Raw genomic sequence first — 23,958 nt, forward strand, 5'->3', positions numbered from 1 at the left:
TTACTTTTCTCGCCTGTTATAAATACGTTCTTGACAGCTCGGACAACGTGGCACGCGAGCCGGCCAACGCAACAGCGCCGCAAAAGGAAGCAAAACACAAACAAAATACTGTAGTTTCGTTTCTGTATTTTGCAGGAATTTCTAAACTAATAGGCACCTTAAAAATATTAACAGTATAAAAAAATTGTATAACGCTCTCTGGTTTAAAATGCGCGAATACTTTTTGTGAGTTTTTGTTTAAGGTTGGCAGAACACGTTATAAATCTGGCAGCAATGATAATTATTTCGCGCGCTTTTTATTCGTCGCTCTGGTTGCACTTGTCGCGCTTTTTACTGCAATATTTACATGTTAAACCAGCGTCACTCGCCATGATTAGGTAACGTGACGTTTAATTACTTATTTAGCTATTAAGAAGCTGACTATATGTATAGGTACTTTAGAGTACAAGGCCCTGCAGCCAATTCTTTCGTAAAAAGTGCAGTTAGTCGTCTGCTAAGATGTGGGGCTACACTGGGATCGTGCACTGGAGGCGTTGGGAGTCTTTACGTTTGGGCCTACAAAGTTGTTTGTACCACTTTAAAAAAATATTAACGATCTATTTTCCCTTCAAGGACTGAGGAAGAGGTGCAAACGTTCTTGGAGCGGGCGAAGTTGGACCGGAGCGACTTGCAACCTGTTGCCCAGTCGCTGTGGTTTGCAGAAGAAGACCAGACGACACTCAGGCTGCTTGAGGTCGACAAAGAGCTGCTGAAGACGATACGCGAGGGTGACAGGTTTGTACTTCTTCCCGCTGCAATAACTTGCTCTTCACTGTTATAAACATGGCAAACGAATATTGCGGCAACCTCACTGGCGTTATTTGCTGAGAGTAAATTTATGTGGTGCATTGCGTCCCTGATCTCTACCAGACGCATTCGGTGTTTAAGCCCACCTGGCTAATTGGATTGGATCTGTAGCTATACCCCTTTGAAACGGGTTTACACTCCCCGAGAAAACCGGTAAGTGTCATATAGCAGGTTGGTTACACTTCTGCACCTATCCCCCCACCCCTAGTGTTTCCCACCCACACTATTGTTCGGCTCCTCCACACCTCCAGTCTACACTTATTCCGGTCGATGATGGCCGTCACTGCTTCTCGATCACGTCCATTACTAGTGGCCACCGCGTCCCGGCACTGACGGCTCAGTCTGTCCGGACCCCAATGCCTGCTCCAGTGACACCTCACTGGGCTGTTGGGGCTCCAGCTGCGTGCTCCAGCTTGACGTGTTCTACCGACTCCTCTTCTTCAATGCAGAGTTCACAGATGGCGCTCTCCGCCGTCCCACATGACACCTTCCACCGCCTTGTTCGCAGCGTCCCAGATCGCGCTTCAAACAGAAGACCACTCCCACTTGCAATGTCATAGAAGCCTTCACAACGTATCTGTCTTGTGGGCGACATAGAAATGTAGCACTGGCTTGGCTGCGGCCCTGCCGGCCCACTGCTGGGTTTCCACCTGTGACACGTGCTCGCGTACCTTGGCCCTTGTCATGGTTGTGTCCTTTAGGTTACACAGGGCTGGTAGTGGCGCTCCATACTTTATCGACAATGTGCGCACTCGTTTCGTCCAGCGCGTGGACTGTGCCGTGAAAAGAAGACATTGACGCACTCAGTGGACCCAGTTTGTCTCCCCCAAGGTCCAAGCTCGCATTTCGAATGAGAGATTTGCTGTCGCCTCCCGGGCCGCGAAAGATGACCACCCCATGTCGCCCTGCACCGCCTCGTTCAGTGTAGTGCGGTGCGATCCCAGGGCCAGCCTTCCCACCTCCCTCTGGCGGCGTGACCGACTCTCTCTTTCTCGTGACCGCAGAGGAGCACAGAACCGCGCCGGCGTATGTCAGGCCCGGAACCATTGCCGCCTTCCACAACCTTCAGATCACCTCCATACGGTTGAAGGATCACAGAACCCTGGCCTTCAACACATTCTGTCCTCTCCGCGCTTTGTCTCGTAGCAGCCGTTCGTATCTTGACAGATAGTCTGCCTCCGTCGAGAAAACAACTCCAAGGTACTTGTATGAGGATGCATACGGTAGTGCCTTGTCCTGTAGCATCACATGCTCCATCCCTCCCTCTCCTCCGTCCTACCCCCAATCAAAGTACCGCACATTTATGGGCACTAAACCCCAGTCCCAAACATTTGCCCTGTCCTGTGCACCGATCCAGGAGCTCTTGCAACTCCTCCCGAGAGCCCGCTGTCACCACGATGTCGTCTGCGTACATCAGGCCTGGGAGGCGCTGGTTGACTGTCCGTCCATCCTCCATGTACGATACGTCGAAACCACTTTCACTCCCCTCTAAGTCCATCTCCAGATCACCCAACAAGAGCATGAAGAGCAAGGGGGACAGTGGGCACCCCTGTCTCAGTCCTGTCCCAATGGGCACTGGTCTAGAGTAGGAGCCTTGCCACTCCACCACCACCTCGGTGTCGGTGTACAAAACCTGCAGCGGTCTAACAACCTCCACGGGGGACCCTTGGTGAGCAGCACGTCCCAGAGCATAGCGTGCTGGACCATGTCATAGGCCTTCTCTAGGTCTAGGAAGGCTGCCCACAACTGCCGTCCCTCAGCCCTGGCCAGCTCCACGCACTGGGTGAGGATGAAGAGATTGTCCTCTATGCAGCGTCTCCGACGGAAGCGATTTTGGAGTTCTCCAGGCAGGCCTTCTCTCTCCACCGACGCCTGGATCCTTTGGCGAAGGACCTGTGCGTACATTCTGTAGAGCACCGGCGTCACCGTGATTGGGCGGCATGAGGCGAAGTTGCTCCTTTTTCCAGCTCCTTTGTATAGGAACAACATCCGTCCCCAGCACCAGTCCTTGGGTAACCTTCCCGTCTCCAGCACTCTGCTGAGGATACCACGTAGCTCTCGCCGTTGGTCAGGGCCCAAATTCTTCAGAACTGATGCCGGAAACCCATCCCAACCGCTCGCCGTGCCAGCCTTTATCTGTGCAATGATATGGTCTAACTCCGCCGGTCCCACTGAGCCCAGCCACTCCTCTGTATCTTGCACCTCTTGTTCCTGGTACACAGGTGCTCTCCGTGAGACCTCCACAGCTGTATCATGCCTAAATGCCTCCATGACCCGTTCCTCAATATGATTCATGCACTCCTCGCTGGAGAGAGGCTGTTGAGAAAACAGGTCGCACAACGGTCGCTGGGGTGAGGCATGTCTGTGACTGTTGCGCACATATCTCCAAAACTTCCTCGATGCGTCACGGCCACTTTTCTTCATATTGGCCAGGAAACGTTTGTCCACCTCCCGAATCTTTTTTTGAATCACTGTTGCTGCGGTGTTCTTCTTGCCTCTCTATGTCACCCACAGCTGGCTCCGCACTTCGTCTGGGGCGCGCGCCGTGACCGCCCTTCGATGGGCTCGGCACGCTTCCTTCCTTTCAGCTATCACTTGCCGGACCTCCACATCCCACCATCTCTTAAGGCAGTGCTTCCGACGTCCACCAACCTTCCCTTTTCCCTTCTCCACCTCGTTGTGCACCCGTTCAACTAGTTCATCATACTCCATTGCCGGCCTTGCCTCCAGCTGCTCCTTGATCCGGTCAATCTCAGGTTCTGTCAAGAATTTCTTCTGTGTGCCCACCAGGCGTTGACGTGAGATGTGCCCGCCGAATTCTAGCACCAATCTCTTATGGTCACTCGCCACACTGTGCCGTCCGTCCTCATCTATACGCATTCGCGTGAGGTGCTCGTACAACATCGGAGACATGGCCGCATAATTAATGCAGGAGCTGCGTAATCAATGCAGAGCTCCGACCACCTGAAGACCAAGTGGTGCAGCCGTCACACTTGTTGTGCCAGTTGCACACCACCAAGCCAAAGGTATCCACTACCCCCAGCAGTTCACGACCATTCGCGTCCATGTGCACCTCCGTGCTCCTGTGCAACCCTTTTACACGAGCATTGAAATCTCTGATAAGGAGTATTTGGTAATCCCTCCGTAGCTGACGTATGTCCTCCCGAAGGCACTCCCACAACTCTCTGTTCCTCTCCTGCGCCACTCTTCCGGTCCACATGTACACCATCCCCACCGCTGTCTGTCACCCCACCAGAGGACCAGTCATCCACAGATGTTCCTTACAGCACCCTCTCACTCTTGTCCATCCTTGGTTGGGCGGGAAAAGAACTCCGACACCTCCCCCTTTCCTTTCGCCATCCTCCCTGTTGCATCCCTCTCAACAAAGGCGTGATGACCAGGAGGTGGGTCTCCACTACAGCATACATGGTGAGTCTCTCTCTGTCCATCGTTTGTAAAATTTCCTCCCACTTGCGATGGGTGCAGCCCCCCTGCATGTTCAAGAAGGCCACCTTTACACAGCCCCTGTGCTTCCTGCTCTTCTTGTGACTGCGGCCTCTTGAGCCCCGCCCCTTCCGTTCTTCCTTTGGAAGCGTCCTTGGCAATGGCTCCTCACAAGCAGTTCCACCGCTTCCCAGAAAGCCTCCAGGCTGGGTTGCACTCTGTCTGCTTCCTTCCTTGACCCTCGTGGAATCCCTTTTTGGTGTCTCATCCTAAAAAAGAGGCTACGGCTTCGGCTATTGCCCCTGCCACGTGGTGCACCCCGTCCCCAGAGTACTGCCCATCATCTGCTGCGAGATCTGTGGACCTAGTACTTTTGCCAGGTCAAGGAAACGTGCTCCCACTGTCGCACAAAGTATCTGTAGACGCTCGTTCGCTAGCACCAGATCCGCCAGTAAGGTCCTTCCTCGACCAGTAATCTCGGGGATCGAGCAGACGATAAGGTCAAAACCCTTGCCTGCCCACGCCTCCCCAAGTTTCGCTCCCAACCTTTCTGCCTCTCCCTTCAAAACTTCCTCCAGGCAAACGTGTACCACAAAAGTGCGGGGCACCTTTCTGGCTTGCTTCTCGTACACCCCGATGAACTGATGTATGTGGTCCACCGTGGCACCCCTCCGGTACAAATACTCCGCACTATTGTTATCCCCAAGCCTTTGGATGAGTGCCTTGGCAAAACAGCCCACATTTCCATCCCCCGCCTTTATGACTTCTCTCGTAATCTTTTCCGGAGGTCTCATTTGCTGCACTCGGCAGCCTTTGGAAGGGGGAACTGTCCGTCCTCCCAGCTCTGACTCTCTTCTCAATTTCTGGACTTTCTCGTTGGTCAGGGGTTTCGAACCCTTGTTCGTCCGCTCATCCTGAGCCTCCCATTCTGGGAAAGAAATCTCTTGCACTTCCGCGATTTCCTCTGCGGTGTCCCTGTTCCGTCCACTCCATCTGCCTCCATTGGAGTCTCCTCTTTTGCCCGTTCAATCAGCTCCTGCGGAGGTCCCCCCTGACTCAGCACAGGAATGACCATGCGACTGCTGGTCTCCTCTTGGCTTCCCACACCAGGTTCAGTCTCCTGCTTCTGCTGCTTCCGTGACTCCGCCTCATTGGTCACCCTTGCCGCAAGCTTGTTCTCTAACAACTCCACCCTGCAAACAAGCTGGGCTACCAGGGTCTGCTCAGCGTCCGCTCGCCGTACCTGCTCCTCCAATTCGGATACCCTTTCCTGAAGCCGGTTTTCTTGAAATACTTTTCCGGACTGTTTCATCATTGTGCACACTCCACATGTGAAACCTTCCGGCAGCCGCACTTCTTGCACCTCACCATCGTCAGGCCATCCACACCTTCCATGGCTGCTGAGGGTTGGTTTCAGCGCTAGGCTAGATACGCGCCAACGGAAATTAGAGGTAGTCCCTCACTGCGAGGCAGTCTTGTTGCAAAACCTGGGTGGGTTGCCAGACCGCTTCTCAGCGTACATACCCCGCGCAGAAAGAAAGTGACACTAAAAATTGCCATCTCTTTTGGGTCTGTGCAAGCACTTGCATGTTCAACTAGGTGCTTTAGGCATTTCACATATATGGACCTTGATGTGTCAAGCCTAAAAGATTATTGTGCATCTCTTTTTCTGGCTGTGGGTCGTGTTCTATTCAGATGGGATGATGAGTGTTCATAAACCTGGTTTCAATTGGTTCCCCAGCTGAATAGATTGTAAGGTGGCATTCGTAGCGGCGACGCTCAGATTCTACTTTGATTTGACTGCATGCCTAGCCTAGGCAGAGCTTGGATAAAATATAACTCACAAAACCTTTAGGCCGCAAATTATTGTTGAACGACCTTAAATGTTCCTGGAACTGGCTGCTACTCTAGTAGTGGCTCGTTCTAGAAAAGTTATACTTGGTGCTAGGTCTGTCTAGGTGTACCAAAATCTATCCTGTCAGAGTTTTATTGCATGGCAGTAAAAACGCCAAAATTGACAGTGTCATTTTCAAGATGCAAATCATTTGTTACTTTACTTACACGTATGCCGCTGACCAGCGTGTGGGTTTTCTTGCGGAGAGAAAATCTTCGGAGATTTCTCTGGCCCAGGGAGAACCCCAGAGACCAGTTAGCCCAACCAGGATGCCTTGGAGGGGTCATCCTGGAGAGGAAATGACCTGGCTAAGACCTGGCTCCGATGAACTCCCCACCAACAGCCTAAATTATTCGAAGACACGCTGGCTTCTAATATAGCCTTAGTGAGTTTTCTCTGTTGAGGTGTGAGGAATCCTGCACAGTCATAAAACACCTATTACTGCAGTACTGCTCTCTTTTAATGTAAAAAGAGAAAACCAGGGGGAAACAAACACAAATCAATGGCACTTAATAACTCCACAATCCACGCTTTGAGTGGCACTCAGAAGACAAAAAGAAATTACTAGGTGCTCATGTGTAGTCAACTCATTAATTGACTTTAGTCGGACCGCTAAAGTAAAGTTGTCTGGAGAATAAAATCAGCTGCCGAAACGCATCGCTTTGTGCCCTGATGAGACCAATAAATGCCACATGACCCCCTGAGCCTGTCACTAGGTCAGAGCACTGCATGGCGCTGATGTCACCTGAAGTAGTAACTGTATCTTTGGCATCATCACTCCTGCTTGCGATGCCATGCCTGGCATTCAAATCGTGCGTCAGTCTTCTATCACATAAATGTCTTTTCTAACCAATGTACGTCCTGAGGTAATGTTCACCCACCCTCCTGGGCCAGGCTCGTCTTTCGTGGAGATGAAGATGCCCCAGCCGTGATCTGCACAAGCGACCGCACGTTTGAAGTCCGCGAGGCCGACATCTCCAACTCGCTGCTCCTTGTGCCGGGCCTTCTCCTCTCTTCGGAGGCGGGAGCTGACCGCCAGGAAATTCGCCCGAGTGAGGCATGTCCTCAGACCACTTTTTGAGTACCCAAGACACTGCGGGAATACCTCAAAAGGGCCATGAAGACAAAATACAACTTTGTTTTATTGACGAAGACTGCTTTGTCGCGACAATGACGATATCAATTTTATTGCAAATTTTGAACAAATAACAGAGATATTGAGGACGACAGATGAACCAGTGGTGGTTCCCCAGCCAATCACAGAAACTTATTTATGCAATTTGCGGCTACTATTTTAAACCAACGCCAAGACCCATAACTGGGCACATGATTGTAGTGGGGCCTCTAGCCCTGCTTGATCTCATCACTTGAATGCTAATGGGCAGTTAACACACTGCAAACTATGTTGTAATGCATGGCATCCTTTGCCGAGTACCCCCACAGCCAGGACCCTGTCACAGTCTGCATTTTCACAATAACGCAGATTTCGCAGAAGTTCCACCATTATAATAGCGTAATTGGAGATGATTTGTCTAACAGAAATTTTAAAAACCAAAAATAAGAAAAATATAAAAAAAATAGCGAGAACGGTGAACCGTATGATGCCCTGCATTTCCACAAAAATGCACATTTCAACGAAGTTTCACCTTTATTTGTTATAGTACTAGTGTAAATAGAGAAAATTGGTTGAACAGAATTAAAAAAAAAAACAGAAAATAAGAAAAATATAAAAAAATAGCGGAAATGGCGAACTGTATAATGCTCTGCAATTCACAAAAATGCAAATTTCATGCAAGTTTTACCTTTATTAGTTGTAATAGTGTAAATGGAGATGATTGGTCGAACAGTAACTTAGGCCGTAAAGAACTCGCACTCTAGACAAATGGCATGAGAACGCTACGTATTAGTAGACAATTCTCTGGATTTCTGCAGATTTTTAGTGTTGACCTATATTAATTACATCACTCCTGCTCACGTTGCGTCACTCTGGTTCGAGATATGAGAGTTTTTCTATATATCTACTGCATTTTTGTGGTAAAAAAAACATCTTTCGTGGCTAAAGTAGAACTGAGTGAGTTAACGAAGGCTTGTTCTGCCATACTGAACAAAGTTGTATTTGTCTTCTTGAAGCTTTGTGTAAGATGAAGGGCAAATTTGTAGCAACATTTTACGTGAGCAAGTATTCAAGTGAGATATATGGCCTTGTTACATGGCAAAAGCTGAATCTTCGAATCGCTGAAAAATGGAAACTAGTTGTGGCATCTGGGATGATGTATCTTATCATGCACCCTCATAGTAACAACTTTTTTCCCTAACACATTGTGAAAATGATGCGTCGGTCAACTGGTAGGAATGCTCTGGAAAAAAGTGCAACAATGAAAACATTTCTAATCATAGTGTTGGAAACTTTTAAATGTGACACATTAGGCGACCAGACTCCTCAGGGGGACGTCTCAAAAGACGGAAAAAGGAGGCGCAGAAAGCAAAAAGTAAGACTTTGAGGTAAACCACATAAATTCCATCTAAAATATCACTGCATGGAGCGGTCAATTCCTGGGGCACATAAATAGTTCAGTGCTCTGGTGCGCAGTCAGACTACATTAATTTAAAACTAAATTAAGTGAGGTCAGAAACAGATTCTAGTTTCTTTTTTTTTTTTTTTTTGAGGAATTAAGTGTTTATAATGAGCATATCGTGTGAAATTACTTCTGTAGCAAGCAAACGTACCATTCATTTTATTTACCCACTAAAAATGAGACATTTATGGGAAAAACTGTCTGGTCTCCCTAAATATGATTAGCCAATAAGTTTAGTAGCCATTTTAAAATCACTGCATTGCAGATTTTTTTTACCGTTCCTGTAGTGCAATTCTATAGTAGGTTTTTACAAGAAAGGCACTCACTGCCTGTTCATGACGTACTGACATTAAGTGAAACTGTGCAACCACAGAGAAACTTCATGATTTGTTTATGGACTTTTCACTTGAAGGAGTGCTTTTACAAGGTCATGGGCACAGGTATTTCCCTAAATGAATAACCGGGAGGTTACTCTTCAAAAAGATTCAAAAAGAACACAAGGAGATTTATAGTGAAATTGGCATGTTAGGTGCTTCAGAGTTGTAGGCGACAACTAATACTAATGTGTTGGTTGTTATTAGTTGGTTCCTTAAGCTGACTTTATTAAACTTCTCACAGACGAGGGTTTTGTTCTAAAGATACTAGGCATGTCTAAATGTGAGTTCTGAATCTCAACAGAATGACTGTGCGTATAATTCAATTCGAAGGTCGAATTTCTAATGTTCAATTTTATGAATAATTCGAAACCTGTAATATACAAAGTTTCTTTTAATGGCAAAAGCTATTTTTAATTGTGGCCACAGGCTGATGAGCCTAATGTGCTATATCTAAGTCAACTTACCTGTGCAAACAACCGTTCAGTGAAGGAAATTATATTTGTTTCCTTTAGCAGTGTGGGTGTGTAGTAGTTGAGCAATACTTTGATTTTATGCACTAATTTTTTTGCTGCTATTTGCAATGCTCGACTGAAATTCAATTTGAGCTGGAATTTTATAATTCGCTCACCTGTCCTTTACACATTTTCAATTACTCTGTTGCTGGAGTTGCATCCCATGTTCATTTGCATCTGAGCTCCTGTGCATCAGTGTCGATGTTTTGCCCTTGAGACATGCTTTTGTATTGCGTTGAAATGCGGTGAGCATTTTGTTTATGAACAACACCAGCCATGTTTTGTCTTGAACCGCTCTTATAGAGCTTGCTTTTGTTTTTCATTCAGTCCTGCCACGTCTGCCCCCGTGAAGTTGGCTTTCCCCTATTAAGAATATGCTTGCAGTAAAGCACCCTTTACAGAATTCTACAGCGCAAATGTAACGGTGAATTCTATTGCTTGTATTCACTGGCGAGGTGTGCATGCAGGCAGCTGTGAGAGTGTGCCGTCACTCGTTACGTCGGGCTCCGCGGGATGGCGGTACTTGTCCGTGCTAAGCACATGACTGTGTTGCACGTTAACAAACTCTACCTCAACGAACACGAAGTATTGCCTCGAGTCCATGTGAGCACGATTAAAAACATCTATGTTGACACCACCGTTATGAATCGGGTTGAAACGGAGCAGACGACGCACGCCGGTGTTTTTGGGCGTGCGGGCACAGTGGCCCAAGCCGCACCATGTCCATGGTGCATCGGCCATGTCTGTGGCCGTTTCCAGTGTTGCCAAGCGAAGAAATTGACAGCTAAACTATTCAACGAATACTGCCTATATTTCATTGTTTTTATTTGCACTGTTCTTTCTTTCCCCAAAGTGTAAAATATTGGTCAGGAGGTATGGCCCAAACTAAAAAAAAAAAAGGAATAGTGTAAGTCTTGGATTTACTTAAATGAGTGACAACTGTTCCTAATGTAATGTAATTTCCTGCATGTAATGTGTTTTTGATCACTTATGTACAGAACCCTTTTGTTGAGACTCTTTTTGGTTAAAAAAAAACCTCCACATTTGAAAGCACGACCATTGACTCTGCTTCCTTCTGCTTTCTTACCCAATTCTCGTCATCTCCATGCTATGTTTAAGTTCATATCTGCACTGTGCAGGTTCGCCAGACCTTCCACAGCTATCTGGAACTCCGTCGGTGCCCCCCTAGGCTAAGAAAACTGCTGGAGCTACTTCGTCAAAACCCCTACAGGGGCCCAGAGCATGACCATTACAACGGTGACAGCGAAGACGCTCCGAAGGTGCCGTACTCTCCTTTATGCGCAGCTAATACTGGTCCAGCCGTTGGTCCTGCTAAAACTTCTCGCGCAAATGTTTTCCCAGTACACTTTAGGAAGCATCATGGAGAGGGTGCAGGCAAGCGAAGCTGAACTGAGGCAGGTCATCGAGGAGCTTCCTGTGGTTGAAATTGATGGTAAGGAGTGCTTGTATGCCTTGCTAAGGTATCTCCTTGTCCTGTATGTTTTAAGCGCTAAGATGCAACAGGAGAATCAAACGTGACGCACACAGTTTGCACCTTGCTGTAGGTGTCATGTTTAATTCCCCAATATGTCTTGGTGTTCAAAAATAGTGCAGGAGGATTTGTAATATGTCTGCATGTACACTGCACTGTTCAGGGTTCGTACAGGTCCTTGAAAACCTTGAAAACCCTTGAAATTGAGAATTCAGTTTTCAAGGGCCTTGAAAGCCTTGAATTTTTTCCTTCTCCTCGAAAACCCTTGAATTCTTTGGGCAATAACGAAGAGGCCCGGATATGTGACCTGATTTTTATGGCTTATCATTGTGGCCCTGCACACTCCCCATCAAAAACATGCTTTTACAATTTCAAGCCAGCTTGACAGTACAGGCAAGCTGCTTTATGCAAGGGCTCGTACAGAATGAAATCCCCGCATCGGACGAGGAGGAATTAAAATAGGTCCCCTTCCCATGTTCGATGCTTTCTGCATTGCCTCGTCCTGCTATTCATTTTGCATATCTCTTGTGCCCCACTACGTTTCGAAAATGAACAGTGCTGACACCCCAGAATGACATAAAAAGGAGCACAGATAAGCAAGACTGAATGTGAATGTGAGAACACTGAGCATCTGGCTCCTAAGCTTTGGTGGAATATTTTTACATGTATGATGGCGGGAAGTCAGAGACCTCCCCCACCCCCCTCCTTTTGTTGATGAACAGACATTTAGGGGATGACAATGGCAGGAGGTATTAAGTTATGTTCGTCCCTATCCGAGGCTGTGTATTTAGAAAATTTGCAGAGCTCGAGGAGGTTCAAAATGGCTTGTTTTTTGTAAAGCTCTTGGATTATTATTGCGGGTGGCACTAAATTTGACCACTTCCAAAGGGTGGAGTTGTTCCACAGAGATTTTCCTCAAGGCCTTTTTTTTTTTTGTAATGTAAAGAAGCAAATGTTTTGCGTGTGGGCAGAACAGTAGTAGAACAGTTTGGTACATGTTCTCCCCTGCACCCTTAGAAATACCTTGACAGGGCCGTGAAAGTCCTTGAATATCCTTGAATTCTTGTATTTGAATCCTGTACGAACCCTGTGTTTAATTGTCATGGATGCTGGGGGAAAAGTTTTATCACGGGTTATTAGATTGGTACTTATAATGCATTAAAAGTTGCTGTTCAGATGTTTTGTAAACACTGGCATCATGTAAAATGCAAATAGAAGCCTGTGTGGCATCCTTCTGTTTTTTTTTTCTTTTTTTTTTTTTTTTTTGCATTGTGCAGCATATTATTAGTTGTTTTTTCCCACTCATATCCTGTGTGAAAGTGATGTTTTGCTGTCAGGGTAGAGGTAAATCGTGCGTGGTGTGAGTGTTCATGTCAAACGATAAGTATTGTAACGGAAGAGTTTTTGGCTTAATAAATGAACTTGACAGAGACGATTAGTGAGCAACTCTGGGCAAGTTAGCCATGGGGCCTTGGCACCTCTCAATTCATAAAACACAGTGAACGAAGGACCACAGGAAAGTTCAGTGTTGTTTAAATTGTAATGAAATTACTAAAGTCGGCAACACGAGACATTTGTCTAGTTGGAGGTCACATTACGGTAGCACGCTGCTCACCCTGCTTCATTTTCTACATGCTATTTGTAGTGTATATATATGTTCTCACCTGTTTAGAGTGAAACCAGTTGTCAATTTCACCATCTCCACTTTGGTGTGTACGATTGTTCTTGCTCTGTTTCTCTCACGGTTCTAAGCAGAATCCATATCTTGTGGCATAGCTTTTGTCTAATTGCCTGAATGTCCAAATCCAGGTTTCTACAGGCTGCTGGACATTGAATACCTGTACCGTGTCCAAAACTTCATCGTCAACTTGATTGAGTCCGAGTCTCTGCCTCTGGGCAAGATACCTGCCGGGGAAGTGGTCGACAGGGTCTCCGAGTTGGAACCGAGGCAAGTGTAGTGAATCAAATGCTGCAGTCTTTCAGTTACAATGGCTGCTAGGTTGGTGCACCCTTTTTTGCGCGTGCAAAAGCGTCTCTAAAACCTGTTAAATGAGATTGTGATGGGGTAAACGTGGCAGTCTTTTTGTGGCAACTGCGATTTCAAACTAGCCTCTAAGTGTTGTGAGTTTTTTGTATTAGCTGACACTACGAAAAATATGGAATAGTGTGCACAATTTTCTAGTAAAGGGATCATGAAGACAGCATGCAACTTTGCTTCAATTAAAGGATTGCTGTGGAAGAAAAACAAATATGCCAAGTTTAATGCAAGTTGCATTTGATAAGAACAAATAGTTACCGAAGTGGCGTTCAAAACCTTGAGTCATTTTCTGCACTTTACTGAATGATTACTCTGAGGAGCGTCACCTCCTGGCCTGTGGGATTGGTTGGTGCTGTTAGAAGCAAACACAAGGTTCACTACATATGGCACTATCTCTATGTAGCTTTTCTTACGGGGTTGCGTGAAAGTACTAAAATTTAGTCAGAAAACTTTTGCCTCAAGATTAGCCGACATGACAATTTCAGTCTGAGAGCTTTTCTCTCTTGGTGAACAAATTGCAAGATGTACTAAAGAGCAGTCTTGGGTTGATTAATTTACGTTAATTGTTCTTTGTGCAGATCCGTATGAGATGGCTGACACACGGCTGGCACTCCATTGATGACAGGGACGATTGTTGAAGCTAGGGCTTTACATTGGGTAGAATTGGCCCTACAGGGACCTATTTAATTTAGAGTGCATCGTGCGTTCGGCACGAATTTCGCCAAGTTTCATTCACGTCCTCTGAAGAAATCACTTTCCAAGCTTTCCTTCCAGTTTTTATGACTGCCCACTGCATATAAATTAAGTTGACTAACAGTGTAACCCTTCACGGCTATTGTGTAATACAATAACTGCATTGTAGGTACAGCTCACCAAGAAAGGTAGCTAGTCTTCAGTAATGTGTTGTAACTATAGTTGCTGCCAAAAATTACGTCAAACAGGTTTGCATCAAATGATTGGGGCTAGCACCTTGAGTTAAAATTTTTGTTGTGCGTAGAAAGGCCATTCCATTCTTATTGTGCATCAACCTTTTTTCTTGCAGGGAAATTGTTGCGGAAGTCTTCCGAAGGTGCACCATCCCCAACAATGGTAGGACATAGGGATTCATTTTAAATTAGGTGTGCGAATATTCGAAACTTCGAACACTTCGCGAAGAGTGCTTACTATTCGGTTTGATTCGCAGCGCATTTTTACCATTACGAGTGTATTCTAAGTTTCTGGATATTCGAAATACATATGAATAAAAAGCAATAAAAGTTGGCTCTGCCGCACAACATGCAAACTTTGAAGCTTCACTGCATGGCCTGCCCTTAGGGTTGACTTTTTTGCACGACGCCAAAAACCTTAACAAATGAAATCAAACTTTATTTGGCGTTGGCATTACAAGTGCGTTACAAACACACCTAAGCCTCACACGTAACTGGTGTATGCTGATTCCGGAGTGCGTTAGCTGAAGTGGAAGGCTACTTGTGTAAAATTTATGAGCCAGAAAAAAGTTTCCTGTCACCATAGTTGGATGAGTAAGGAATAAAAAGATATTACTTGTTGGCTTGCATTAAGGCCATCATCACCATAGCATAGTATGCTATGCATGCCTCTTTTGAATGCCTGCAAGTACTGCACCCAGTCAAACATACTTCCTGTATTCAGGGCATGTCAAGGAACCTGCATTTCTTGATAGCAATGTATGCCACATTTTTGTTCCGTTGCTTCGCCATCTTGTCTTAGTTATTTTTCAATTTCCAGTATCATTCCTCATCAAGGGCTTGTACTACATGAACACTTGGATGTGTTGAATCCTGTCTGCCTAAGTTATCTCTTTTTTGCAGCTATGTTTTAGAGGCTTTTTAAGCATTAAAACAAAGACGTTCGTACTGAAAAATATTCGGTTTGCAGTCACTCAGTAGTACTGTTCATATTCCAAAATATTCGATTTGATTCACAGTCCCGGCTTTGATATTTGCACAACTCAAATTCTAATTTCAAACTGTAGCAGAGTTGCTTGGTGAAGTTTTTTCGATGGCACAAATGAAGGTTAACAGCACGTAAACTCAGATGTAAAAAGTTCTCTTACCAGTTGGTTAAATGTACATGAGAACTTTAACTGGATGCTAACAGTCTCACAGATGTCTACCAGAGTAGTCTTGATATGCCAAGCTAGATAGGGTGACTGCACTTTTTTTTTGCTTGACACCATGCATCTCGCGGTTGGAGCAACAAAGAGATATCCTGAAATTTTCTTTCATAGAGCAATAATGCAGAAACAAATGTGAAGTGGGCACTTAATGTAGTTAGAACCACCACTTATAGTTGGGGATGTCCCCTGCCAGCAGCAATACAATAGGCAGAAATCCAAGCATGCAGTTTTGTTCTCAGCCCTTTGTCCAGATGAATTTTATTATTTTTTTTTGTTTGTTCTGGCAGTTACATTCTTGCAAAATCACGATTTTAAAAACTATGATAGATTTAATATTGCAACACGAGACAGAAGTTGCAGCTGGGTACGCATTCCATTGCCACCGTGAACGGAAGGCACGATACATACGTTGCACTTCTGGAATCAATGCGTCTTCTGTGCATGAACCCCACGATTCACTTTCCCCAACTCTGGAGAAGCTCAATCTTGTGTCTCTGCCTTGTGGGCGCTATTTTGGTGTCTGCATTTCCTTTGTTACGCAACTGCAGACGACGAGTTCTACAGCCTGAACGGGGACGCCATTGCCAAGACAACGGCTGAAGTGCTTCTCCGGAGTGTTGAAAAGGTTTGTGAATGAACACCTTTCTCGCCTGTAGCTGTTACACAGTTTTGCGCACGCATTCAAAACAAGCTAACAAACTCTCCGTCCCGTGCACCCTGCAAAGTATCTGACATTGTGCAGCCAGCTTTGTCCTATTGTAAGGCAAGGCACCTGGTTTCAGGAGAACATTTTTTGTCATGCAGCTTAATTTTTTATTTCATTTCTTTTTACTGCAGTTGCTGTTTGGAATGAATGTTGTCAATTTGTACAAGTGACCTGTTCCATCTTGAGGCCTTTGACCCTGAGGCCCTTCTCAAACTGTTCCGTCATGTTTTTTCCCGCTTGGCAATGTTTTGATTTCAACTTTTATGCTTTCTTAATGCAGCCGTTTCTGCTCGCAAGTGGTCAAACCATCTTCATCTTCCTTTTCAAATTTCGTTTTCAACGTCTGAAACCTTCAACGTCCCTCATATGTGGTCGTTCTGAGCCCCATTTCGAAATACTAGGAGGCACTTGTGATGAGAGTTTTAGTGTGCGTTAGCACCTGCTTCGATTAATGGCTTTTGTGCAATGTGACATCAAACACAGCTGCGTGCCAGTTGGTCAAGCGTCATTCGTGAAACATGCAAGAGCAATAAATGAGGTACAGGACACACTTTGACAAAATGGCAGTGGCTACAGTGCACTCTACAGTGCTGCCCTCCCCTGCAGTTCAACCTGGCCGAGTTCCTGGAAGTCTGGCAAAACAGTGTTCCCTTGGGGGTGCAAGCGGATCTCAAGCAGCTAGAGGTAATGCATGCATGTCCATAATAAAAATACTAGAGCATGATAAACACGACGCAGAAGCAGGACGGGACAAACTGTTGTCCTGTCGTGCTTCTTCTGGCGGGTTTATCGAGCTCTAGTTAGTTTTTTAAACAAGTATGCACAACTTGCCCAACAATCTGTTTTAATATACAGTAGAATCTCGATGATACGATTCTGGGTGATACGAATTTCGGGATGATACGAATTTCTGAAAAGCCCCGGCAAAATTGCATTGTTTGCAATGGGAAAAATTTCGGCTGTTACGAACGGACCTGCGCGGCCCGGCGGATGATACGAACGAGCCGGCGAGGCTTCCGACTGCCGAACAAGCAAGTGACGGCTCTCTCTCCCCATTTGTGACTCTTCTTTCTCCAGAAACGGCCGGGCTGTTGTTTTCTGCTCGCGAAAACGCGCCCCGCACGCCCCATGCGCGCCGCGAAACCTCTCGCACGCTGCGCGCGCCACGGCCGGCGGCGGCATCATGGCGGCGGCTTCGGCCGCGAAGTGGCACGGCCGCTTGAGCGAGCTGCTTCTAGCCGCTCTTTAAAATGCCGCTCAAGGCAGACACGAAGTTTCTTGTGCAGTAAAGGAGCTGATAACGTTGGCGAAAACGGTACTTTAAAACACCATCCGCGCCGCTAGTGAAAGTGCCCATAAAATATCTGCCGGAGTGCTAAGCCTAAACATTTCGGGCGGAGCGGGCGGGCTGTCTCGAGTGTTCCGCAAGTCGTCAGCGTCTTTTTCTGACCGAGGTAGGAGATACCGCGGGCGCGAAATCGTCAATGCGGCCGTGAAAATACAGCGCGCGCAAAGCCGAGGCGTGCGAATCGCGTGCAAAAACGCCCCATGCGGTTCACGCTTGACTGTTGCGGCGTGTAGCGAGCTTGGACACCGGGAGTGAGGAGACAAGCGCGAAGCTAGGCGAAGCGTTACGCGCTCCAGAAAGGACTGCTTTGTGACGTGGGGGTTTAAAAAAAAGCAGAAAAAATCACGGATTTGTTTATGCTAAAGTAAGAAAATAAATAAACGAAGACTTTTTTCAGCGCTCAATTTTTTGGTGTGTGTTGGTTCATACGAATTTCGGATGATACGAATATTTTTCGCGGTCCCGCGAGATTCGTATCATCGAGATTCTACTGTACGTAATGATTGACCCCACTATTTAGAGATTGGGTAATCCAATGTTTTGTGCCATTGTTCTCCGTCGTTTAAAAAAGTAAACGTGCACAAAGGAAATATAATGGCACCAGCATTTTCTTCAATTATGAAACACTGCCGGGACCAACTACAGCAAGCAGCGGTGGTGAAACCAGCAGCAGAATGTCTTGAAGCAATTGCATTCGCACTTGTATTGAATATTTGTGCTAGATACTTTGTTTGTTTACCCCCTACTTTTGCTTTGAGAGAACCTTGGTACTTCTGTCCTGACTAGGTCGCAATTGTAGATGACAAGTTTGCTGTGCAGAAAGAAATAAAAAATGTTTTATCACAACTTAACGTACTAGCTCTAACAAGGCTGTCACCCCAGTGTTACAGTTTGCAGTTTATATTTATGTGAGATAAAGGTTGTGCAGACCGATTCTACCTAGAGTAATTATCGAAGCACTCTGTTTGGATGGGCACACTTTTGTTGCACTTCTTGCAAGGACACCACTGCATTTAGTGCAAACAAGCTTCATGTGAACCTAACAAACGTACTATACATATTGGTGACAGTATCACTGTCCCCTTTGCCATCTCAACATCACTTTTAAATTGAAATGCTTCATCAAATTTAAGGATTCACAGAGTCTACATCAGCTGAACCTAATGCTGTATTTACACCAAAATCGTAGATTTGGAATGGGATTCATATTTCCAATAGGAGTTTCAACAACCTTCAGCAAAATCTATTGTTTTTCACAGCACTGAGCACCTGTGTGGAAGTTGTGGACAGTGATAAATGCAATGTGACTGTAAATACGGTTTAAAGGAGCACTGACACCAATTTTCGGCGTTGATATTATTGCACAGTTTGCTTCCTTCACTCAACAGAATACCCTGGGTGAAATATGAGCGGCCTGAGATGCGAAGAACATAGTTTAATTGGATCTCATTTATCGCGCCGACGGAGCAACGCGCGGAGCGGCACTCAGCAAATGGACATCAGCGTGACATCATCCAGGGAGAGCCAAAAGAAGTGACGCGGCAGCACTCGTCAAAAGCTCGTGACGTCACTTCATGCGCGCGGCCCCACGAGCGGCGAGCAGGCGCAACACCCTCTCAAGCGGGCGCCGGTGACGTCCGCACAAAGCGGTGAGGTCAGGCGCCGTCATCTGTCATATGCGCCGTTCGGGATGAAAGCGCGGGAATTTGAAACAAACGATTTTCAGGCCGTTCAATGTAATTAACTATCGCGCGCTAAAGTATTTGGAGTGCTGTTTCAGGTTCGCCAGGCCATTAAGCATCAATAAAAGCAATAAAAGTGTAAAATAAAATTTTCGTGTCAGTGCTCCTTTAAACGCTCATTCCATTTTGTGCCCACCCGCTTTTATTGCCACTTAAAGCTCATTAAAGTGAGGCTTCCTCGCTGTGCTTTGCAATCCTTATGTGTGCAGGGGATGGCCCTGACAGACAGGACGTCCACGCCTCACTGCATCTACCTGTTTGACAAGTGGGACCTGTCCGATGAAGCAAATGAAAGGTGATGAAGAGAGTAGTGGGCACTGCAGGCCCCCACCTTTAGTTTTCACAACACCTATACGAGACAGTACTCTTATAGCACAGAGAGTGTGTGTGTGCTAAGACAGCAGTGAACATGCGGTTGCAATGTCAGTGTGTGGTGGATTCCTTGAGCATTGCACCTCGCTTGGTGTGGCAAATTGAAATCACCTGCAGGTTTTGGACTGCCACTGGTTTTAGAACCTCAAATCAAGTGCTAGGTACTTTCCAACAGCCTTTCTGCACTTGTACTCTCAGCAGGAAAACGCATGGTGACAGCACAGCAAGGCCTTCACCAAACTGTTCTTGGTCAAAATATAATTAGTAACCTGTTTTCTTTCTTTTTTTTCTAATTCAGACAACCAGCAATTCTTTAACATGCACCGAAATTTCAACACACAGGTGTTTAGTTTTCATCACCATCAAAGAAACGTCCGAAATTGAACCAGCATCTTTGCACTCGGCAACACAAGGCCTTAGCCACTCAGCCACTGCGGCGGGCACTCAAATACATCACATGGTAAAAGTATGCAACAAATCGAATTGTAAACAGTATTCGTCTGGTGTTCGAAAATTTCCTAAATTCTTGCATCTCTAGTAATTTTCCCCTACTTGATGAGCTTTTTCGGAATAGCCCTGACAACTCCCCAATTTCTTCAGGTGCCAAAGCTTTCCCTTACATTTTTAAGTTGATCGACACCTTTTCCAGCATAGCCATTAAGAAAAGCAAGCAAAATGTCAGATTAAATGAGTACAGTCTTGTGCACTGTAAATTGTGTAGCTAAAAGAATGGGTAAAACAAATGAAAAACTGCAAGTGAAAAACAAAAGCAGTTCCACTCAACATGGAGGCTGTCAAGTGCAGAGCAGTGATTTGCCAAAGGAACTGTGGTGCCCTCTCTTGACTGGTTTCAGTATCAGCCTGGCGTTGATACCAAAAGTAGTCAAGAGAGTGCACCGCAGCCTCTGAAAAGGCCTATAAAGAGACACAGTATTGATTTTTAAATTAATTTGGGGTAATTAATGCAATAGTTAACAATTTTTGTCTTATTTTATATTGTGTACTTATTTGCGGCCTAGCAACGGCATAGCAAAGGCGCAGTGCAAAGCAAAGATCACCCTCAACACTTTGGATATGAGTAATGTGTGCCTGTGTGGCGCAGTGGGATTGACATCAGCTTCGTTATGCAAGGGTCCCAGGTTCGGTCCCAAGCAGGTGAAGTGGTGATCTTTTCGAAGCCACATTTCTGGATTGGATTGGAAAAACTTTTATTGGGCCTGCGTTAACTTTTATTAAGGCTTACTTACACCAAGACTTCAGACTTGGCTGGAGTCGCCCTCACCATTGCCGCGAGGCCCAGGCCAGACAGAGCCCCGCTTCCTGTCATTAGGTCGCTCGGGCTCCTGCCTGTTCAGTGCCTTCATGACCTGCTGGACGGTTTGGAGTTGGAGGTGCTCGGACTGCTTCGCCTCCTCTGAGGCGGGCGGCAGTCTTCCTATCGTGGATTCTTCCGGGAAGTTGAGACAGTCCCAGAAGATGTTCTTGAGAGTTGTGTGACTTTACGACACACACTGCACTTGTCGTCTGGGTGCGTCCCGGAGTACATTTTGTGCATTAGGGACAGGCTCATGACCGTTCTCGTCTGGAGCTGCCGGCTGTCTGCTAAGCCTGTTGGAGGGCGGTGGGAGCGCAATTCATGCGAGTCTTCTATAGGCCTCGGTGATTCCGTTGTAGCTGGTCGTTCTGTTTGGCGTGCTGTGCCAGGGGCATTCGCTACTCGGCCCCGCACAGCCTGTTAGTTCGCACGCCCGGGCGTGTGCAGTTTCGTTGTAGTTTGCACTGACGTCCGACACCTTTTCTGTGTGTGCCGGGAACCACTTGATTAACACCCTCTCCCGAATTAGCCCTTGCGGCAATACAAGTTTTCTCTCTTTCTCTCTCTCTCCTTTTCCTAGATTCTTGCCGCTTTTCTCAGGATCTTCTCCGCAGCATGGGAGACCCTTCTTCGTGTGAAGTTTCTGACCACTTGCCTTGAGTCGCTGAGCACAGCGCTGCACCCTGGGTCTTGTGCTATGGCCAGTGCTATGGCCACTTCCCCAGCTTCGGATTTGTAGCTCTTCGCACTGGCTGCTGCCTTGGTGTTGCCTTCAGCGTCAACTACAGCCACAGCGAAACCGCCTCCGTTCTCGTACTCGGCTGCATCTGCGTAGCAGGCTCCCGCATCTCCGGGGTGTAGTTCTGCCAGCGCCTTGGCCCTTGCTTTTCGTCTGCTGTCGTTGTACTCTGGGTGCACGCTCTGCGGGATCACGTCCACCGGGATCTTGCCCCTGGTGTCATCCAGTATCGGCGTCTTGACTCCCTACTGCCCGTAGCATTGGGGCCCCAGCACTTCCAGGATTCTCCTTCCTGCCTTGGTTGTTGCTCCAACTGCACCATTCTCTAAGCTTTAATGGCTTCTTCTAGGGTGTTGTGGATGTCTAGGCTGAGCAGTCTCCCTGTGCCTGTAAACTCGGGTACCCCAATGGCCACCTTGTATGCCTTTTGGATGATCACCTCCAGCTTATTCTTCTCACCACTGTTCCACCTGTGGAATGCGGTCACGTACGTGATGTGGCTCATTACGAAGGAGTGTAAGAGTCTCGCGAGGTTCTCCTTGAGTAGCCCCCTCTTTCTGTTGGACACTCTCTTCATCGGGCTGATGAGGTTGGCCGCCTTGCCGACGACCTGTGCCACCATGCTTCCGCGTTCGTTGATGAGCATGTCTGGGAAGCGGATGTCTGACACCCTAAGGATCGTCGAGCCGTCTTTGGCGTAGACCGTGATTTCTTCTCGTCCTCTTCTTTTCTCGGCGCACGGGCCTTCCTTGGGTCTGTACAGCAGCAGTTCGGACTTGCTCGGTGAGCATCTCAGGCTGATGCCCTCGAGGATCTCCTCGACCGCCCTCATTGCTCGCTGCAGGGCCTTTTCCACTCGGGCCACGTGACTGCGGTGGCTAGATACGGTGACCCCGTACGAGCGACGACGACAAGCCAGGCCCCTAAAGTGCTCAGCACTTCAAACACTGTGCAGATTATTGCCCACAAGGATGGCACCACTGTTTGCTTATTTTAACTTGACCTGCCCTTACATGGCAGTGCATAGTATTTGGACATTAATATCTTTCAGCAAAATGTTTCCTCGTTCATCATTTAGGATTGAAATTTTTTTGGTAAGGGGTCAATGGGAAATGTTATCACATATTAGGTGGTCTTCAAGCCACATGGGTGTATAACAGTGAATGCATCCTTGTTTCGTTGCATAGGTTTGAGACCTTATTCAGGACCAAAGAGCGATGGACACTTGACGAGATCCGGCCCTACATTGAGTAAGTTGTGTGTTGCATCATCTTCACTTGTAGCTCTCTCTTGGGCTTGCCCTCATCAGAGCAAGTAGCCTCATCTTTCCTCGTCTGTGTTGTATCATACTCGTAGTGTTATTAATAAAGACATGGTATAGACAAGTTAAATGTGAAGGCAGGACCTAGTACGAGTCTTGCCATTTGTTTAGCAATGAAAAGCACTTTCTTTCCTTCATCAAAAGTGGTGCTACTACTCTCGTTTCCCTCTTAGCATTTTTTGTCGAGTGTCTCTGAGCATCAAAAAAAAAAAAAAAAGGGTAACACAGTTCCAGCGGCAGGCATAGAAAGTGTTTACCATGACTTCCAGGTACATTGTTGAATGACTGGAATACTTAAATGTCGACGCTTTCTTGCAACGAGCTATGCGAATTCGCTTTCACGTGATGTGATATCGTCATACCACAAGTTGGAAAATGGTAGGATATGGCGACACCTTTTTGTATACGTTTTATTCATTATTTGTAAACTACACACAACAATCTACTGAAGTAGGCTAACCTCTTCTTCTCCTTTACTGTCCCTTTAACAGCTGAAAACAATGAATAATGCCTTTCATTTGTTTTTTTCTCCCGATTTCAGGGACCTCTGTGTTGGCCTGAAGGGCGATGTCAACTCCCTCCTCATGAAGCACGCAAGGGCTGCAATGCGGGATGGTGTGCGGACGTACTCTACCAAGCGCCCCATCAGATAGCACCTCCTGGTCATTTCCAAAGCAGGATGCAGCCCCCGGATTAAACACGGCGTTGCTAGCTTTAGACATTGTGCCATGAAACAGCGCAAGCTTGTTGCTTTGGCTGTACGTGCACGGAAAGCTCATTTAAACGGCGTGAAACCATGTTGCTAATAGTAGTTTGATGCCACAAGTGCTCTTTTTGATTCATAAATGTTAGACAGTTCCCTTGTTTGCTAATTGTTTTGCTTAAAATACAAACTTGCGTATAGATTGTATTCATATTTTTGCTGCCAACACATTCATATATGGGCCTCCACTACCTTCGGCTATTTGCCCAACATTTTCTTGCCTGTTTTAAAAATATGCACCATTTCGACAAACAAACTCAAATAAACAAAAAAATGTCTGCAGGGGTTCAACCACCCACAGAAGTATTAAGAATAAACATTCACATACCTCCAGTA

At 46.5% G+C, this 23,958-nt stretch overlaps 1 protein-coding gene across 1 annotated transcript; it reads left to right on the forward strand.

Annotated features, from left to right (window-relative positions):
- The first annotated feature begins 250 nt into the window (after positions 1 to 250).
- On the forward strand, positions 251 to 23,958 carry LOC144169324 (sister chromatid cohesion protein DCC1). The gene is made up of 12 exons (XM_077698415.1): positions 251 to 377; positions 613 to 774; positions 7,079 to 7,241; positions 10,789 to 10,929; positions 11,012 to 11,102; positions 12,951 to 13,089; positions 14,222 to 14,268; positions 15,865 to 15,941; positions 16,629 to 16,706; positions 19,322 to 19,407; positions 22,726 to 22,788; positions 23,401 to 23,958. Exons 1-12 carry the CDS (start codon positions 274 to 276, stop codon positions 23,510 to 23,512), a joined length of 1,263 nt encoding a protein of 420 aa, XP_077554541.1. The 5' UTR covers positions 251 to 273; the 3' UTR covers positions 23,513 to 23,958.

This window comes from Haemaphysalis longicornis, unplaced genomic scaffold (assembly GCF_048455015.1).
Source record: "Haemaphysalis longicornis isolate Haplotype H1 unplaced genomic scaffold, Haemaphysalis longicornis Haplotype H1 scaffold_2, whole genome shotgun sequence".
NCBI lineage: Eukaryota > Metazoa > Arthropoda > Arachnida > Ixodida > Ixodidae > Haemaphysalis > Haemaphysalis longicornis.

Bases quoted from the DNA above. Each gene is read 5' to 3' on its own strand.
- LOC144169324 (XM_077698415.1), top strand. From the start codon at position 274: ATGATAATTATTTCGCGCGCTTTTTATTCGTCGCTCTGGTTGCACTTG. The intron at 775-7,078 runs GTTTGTACTTCT...CTCCTGGGCCAG, and splicing joins ACGATACGCGAGGGTGACAG to GCTCGTCTTTCGTGGAGATG. The intron at 15,942-16,628 runs GTTTGTGAATGA...CCTCCCCTGCAG, and splicing joins TTCTCCGGAGTGTTGAAAAG to TTCAACCTGGCCGAGTTCCT.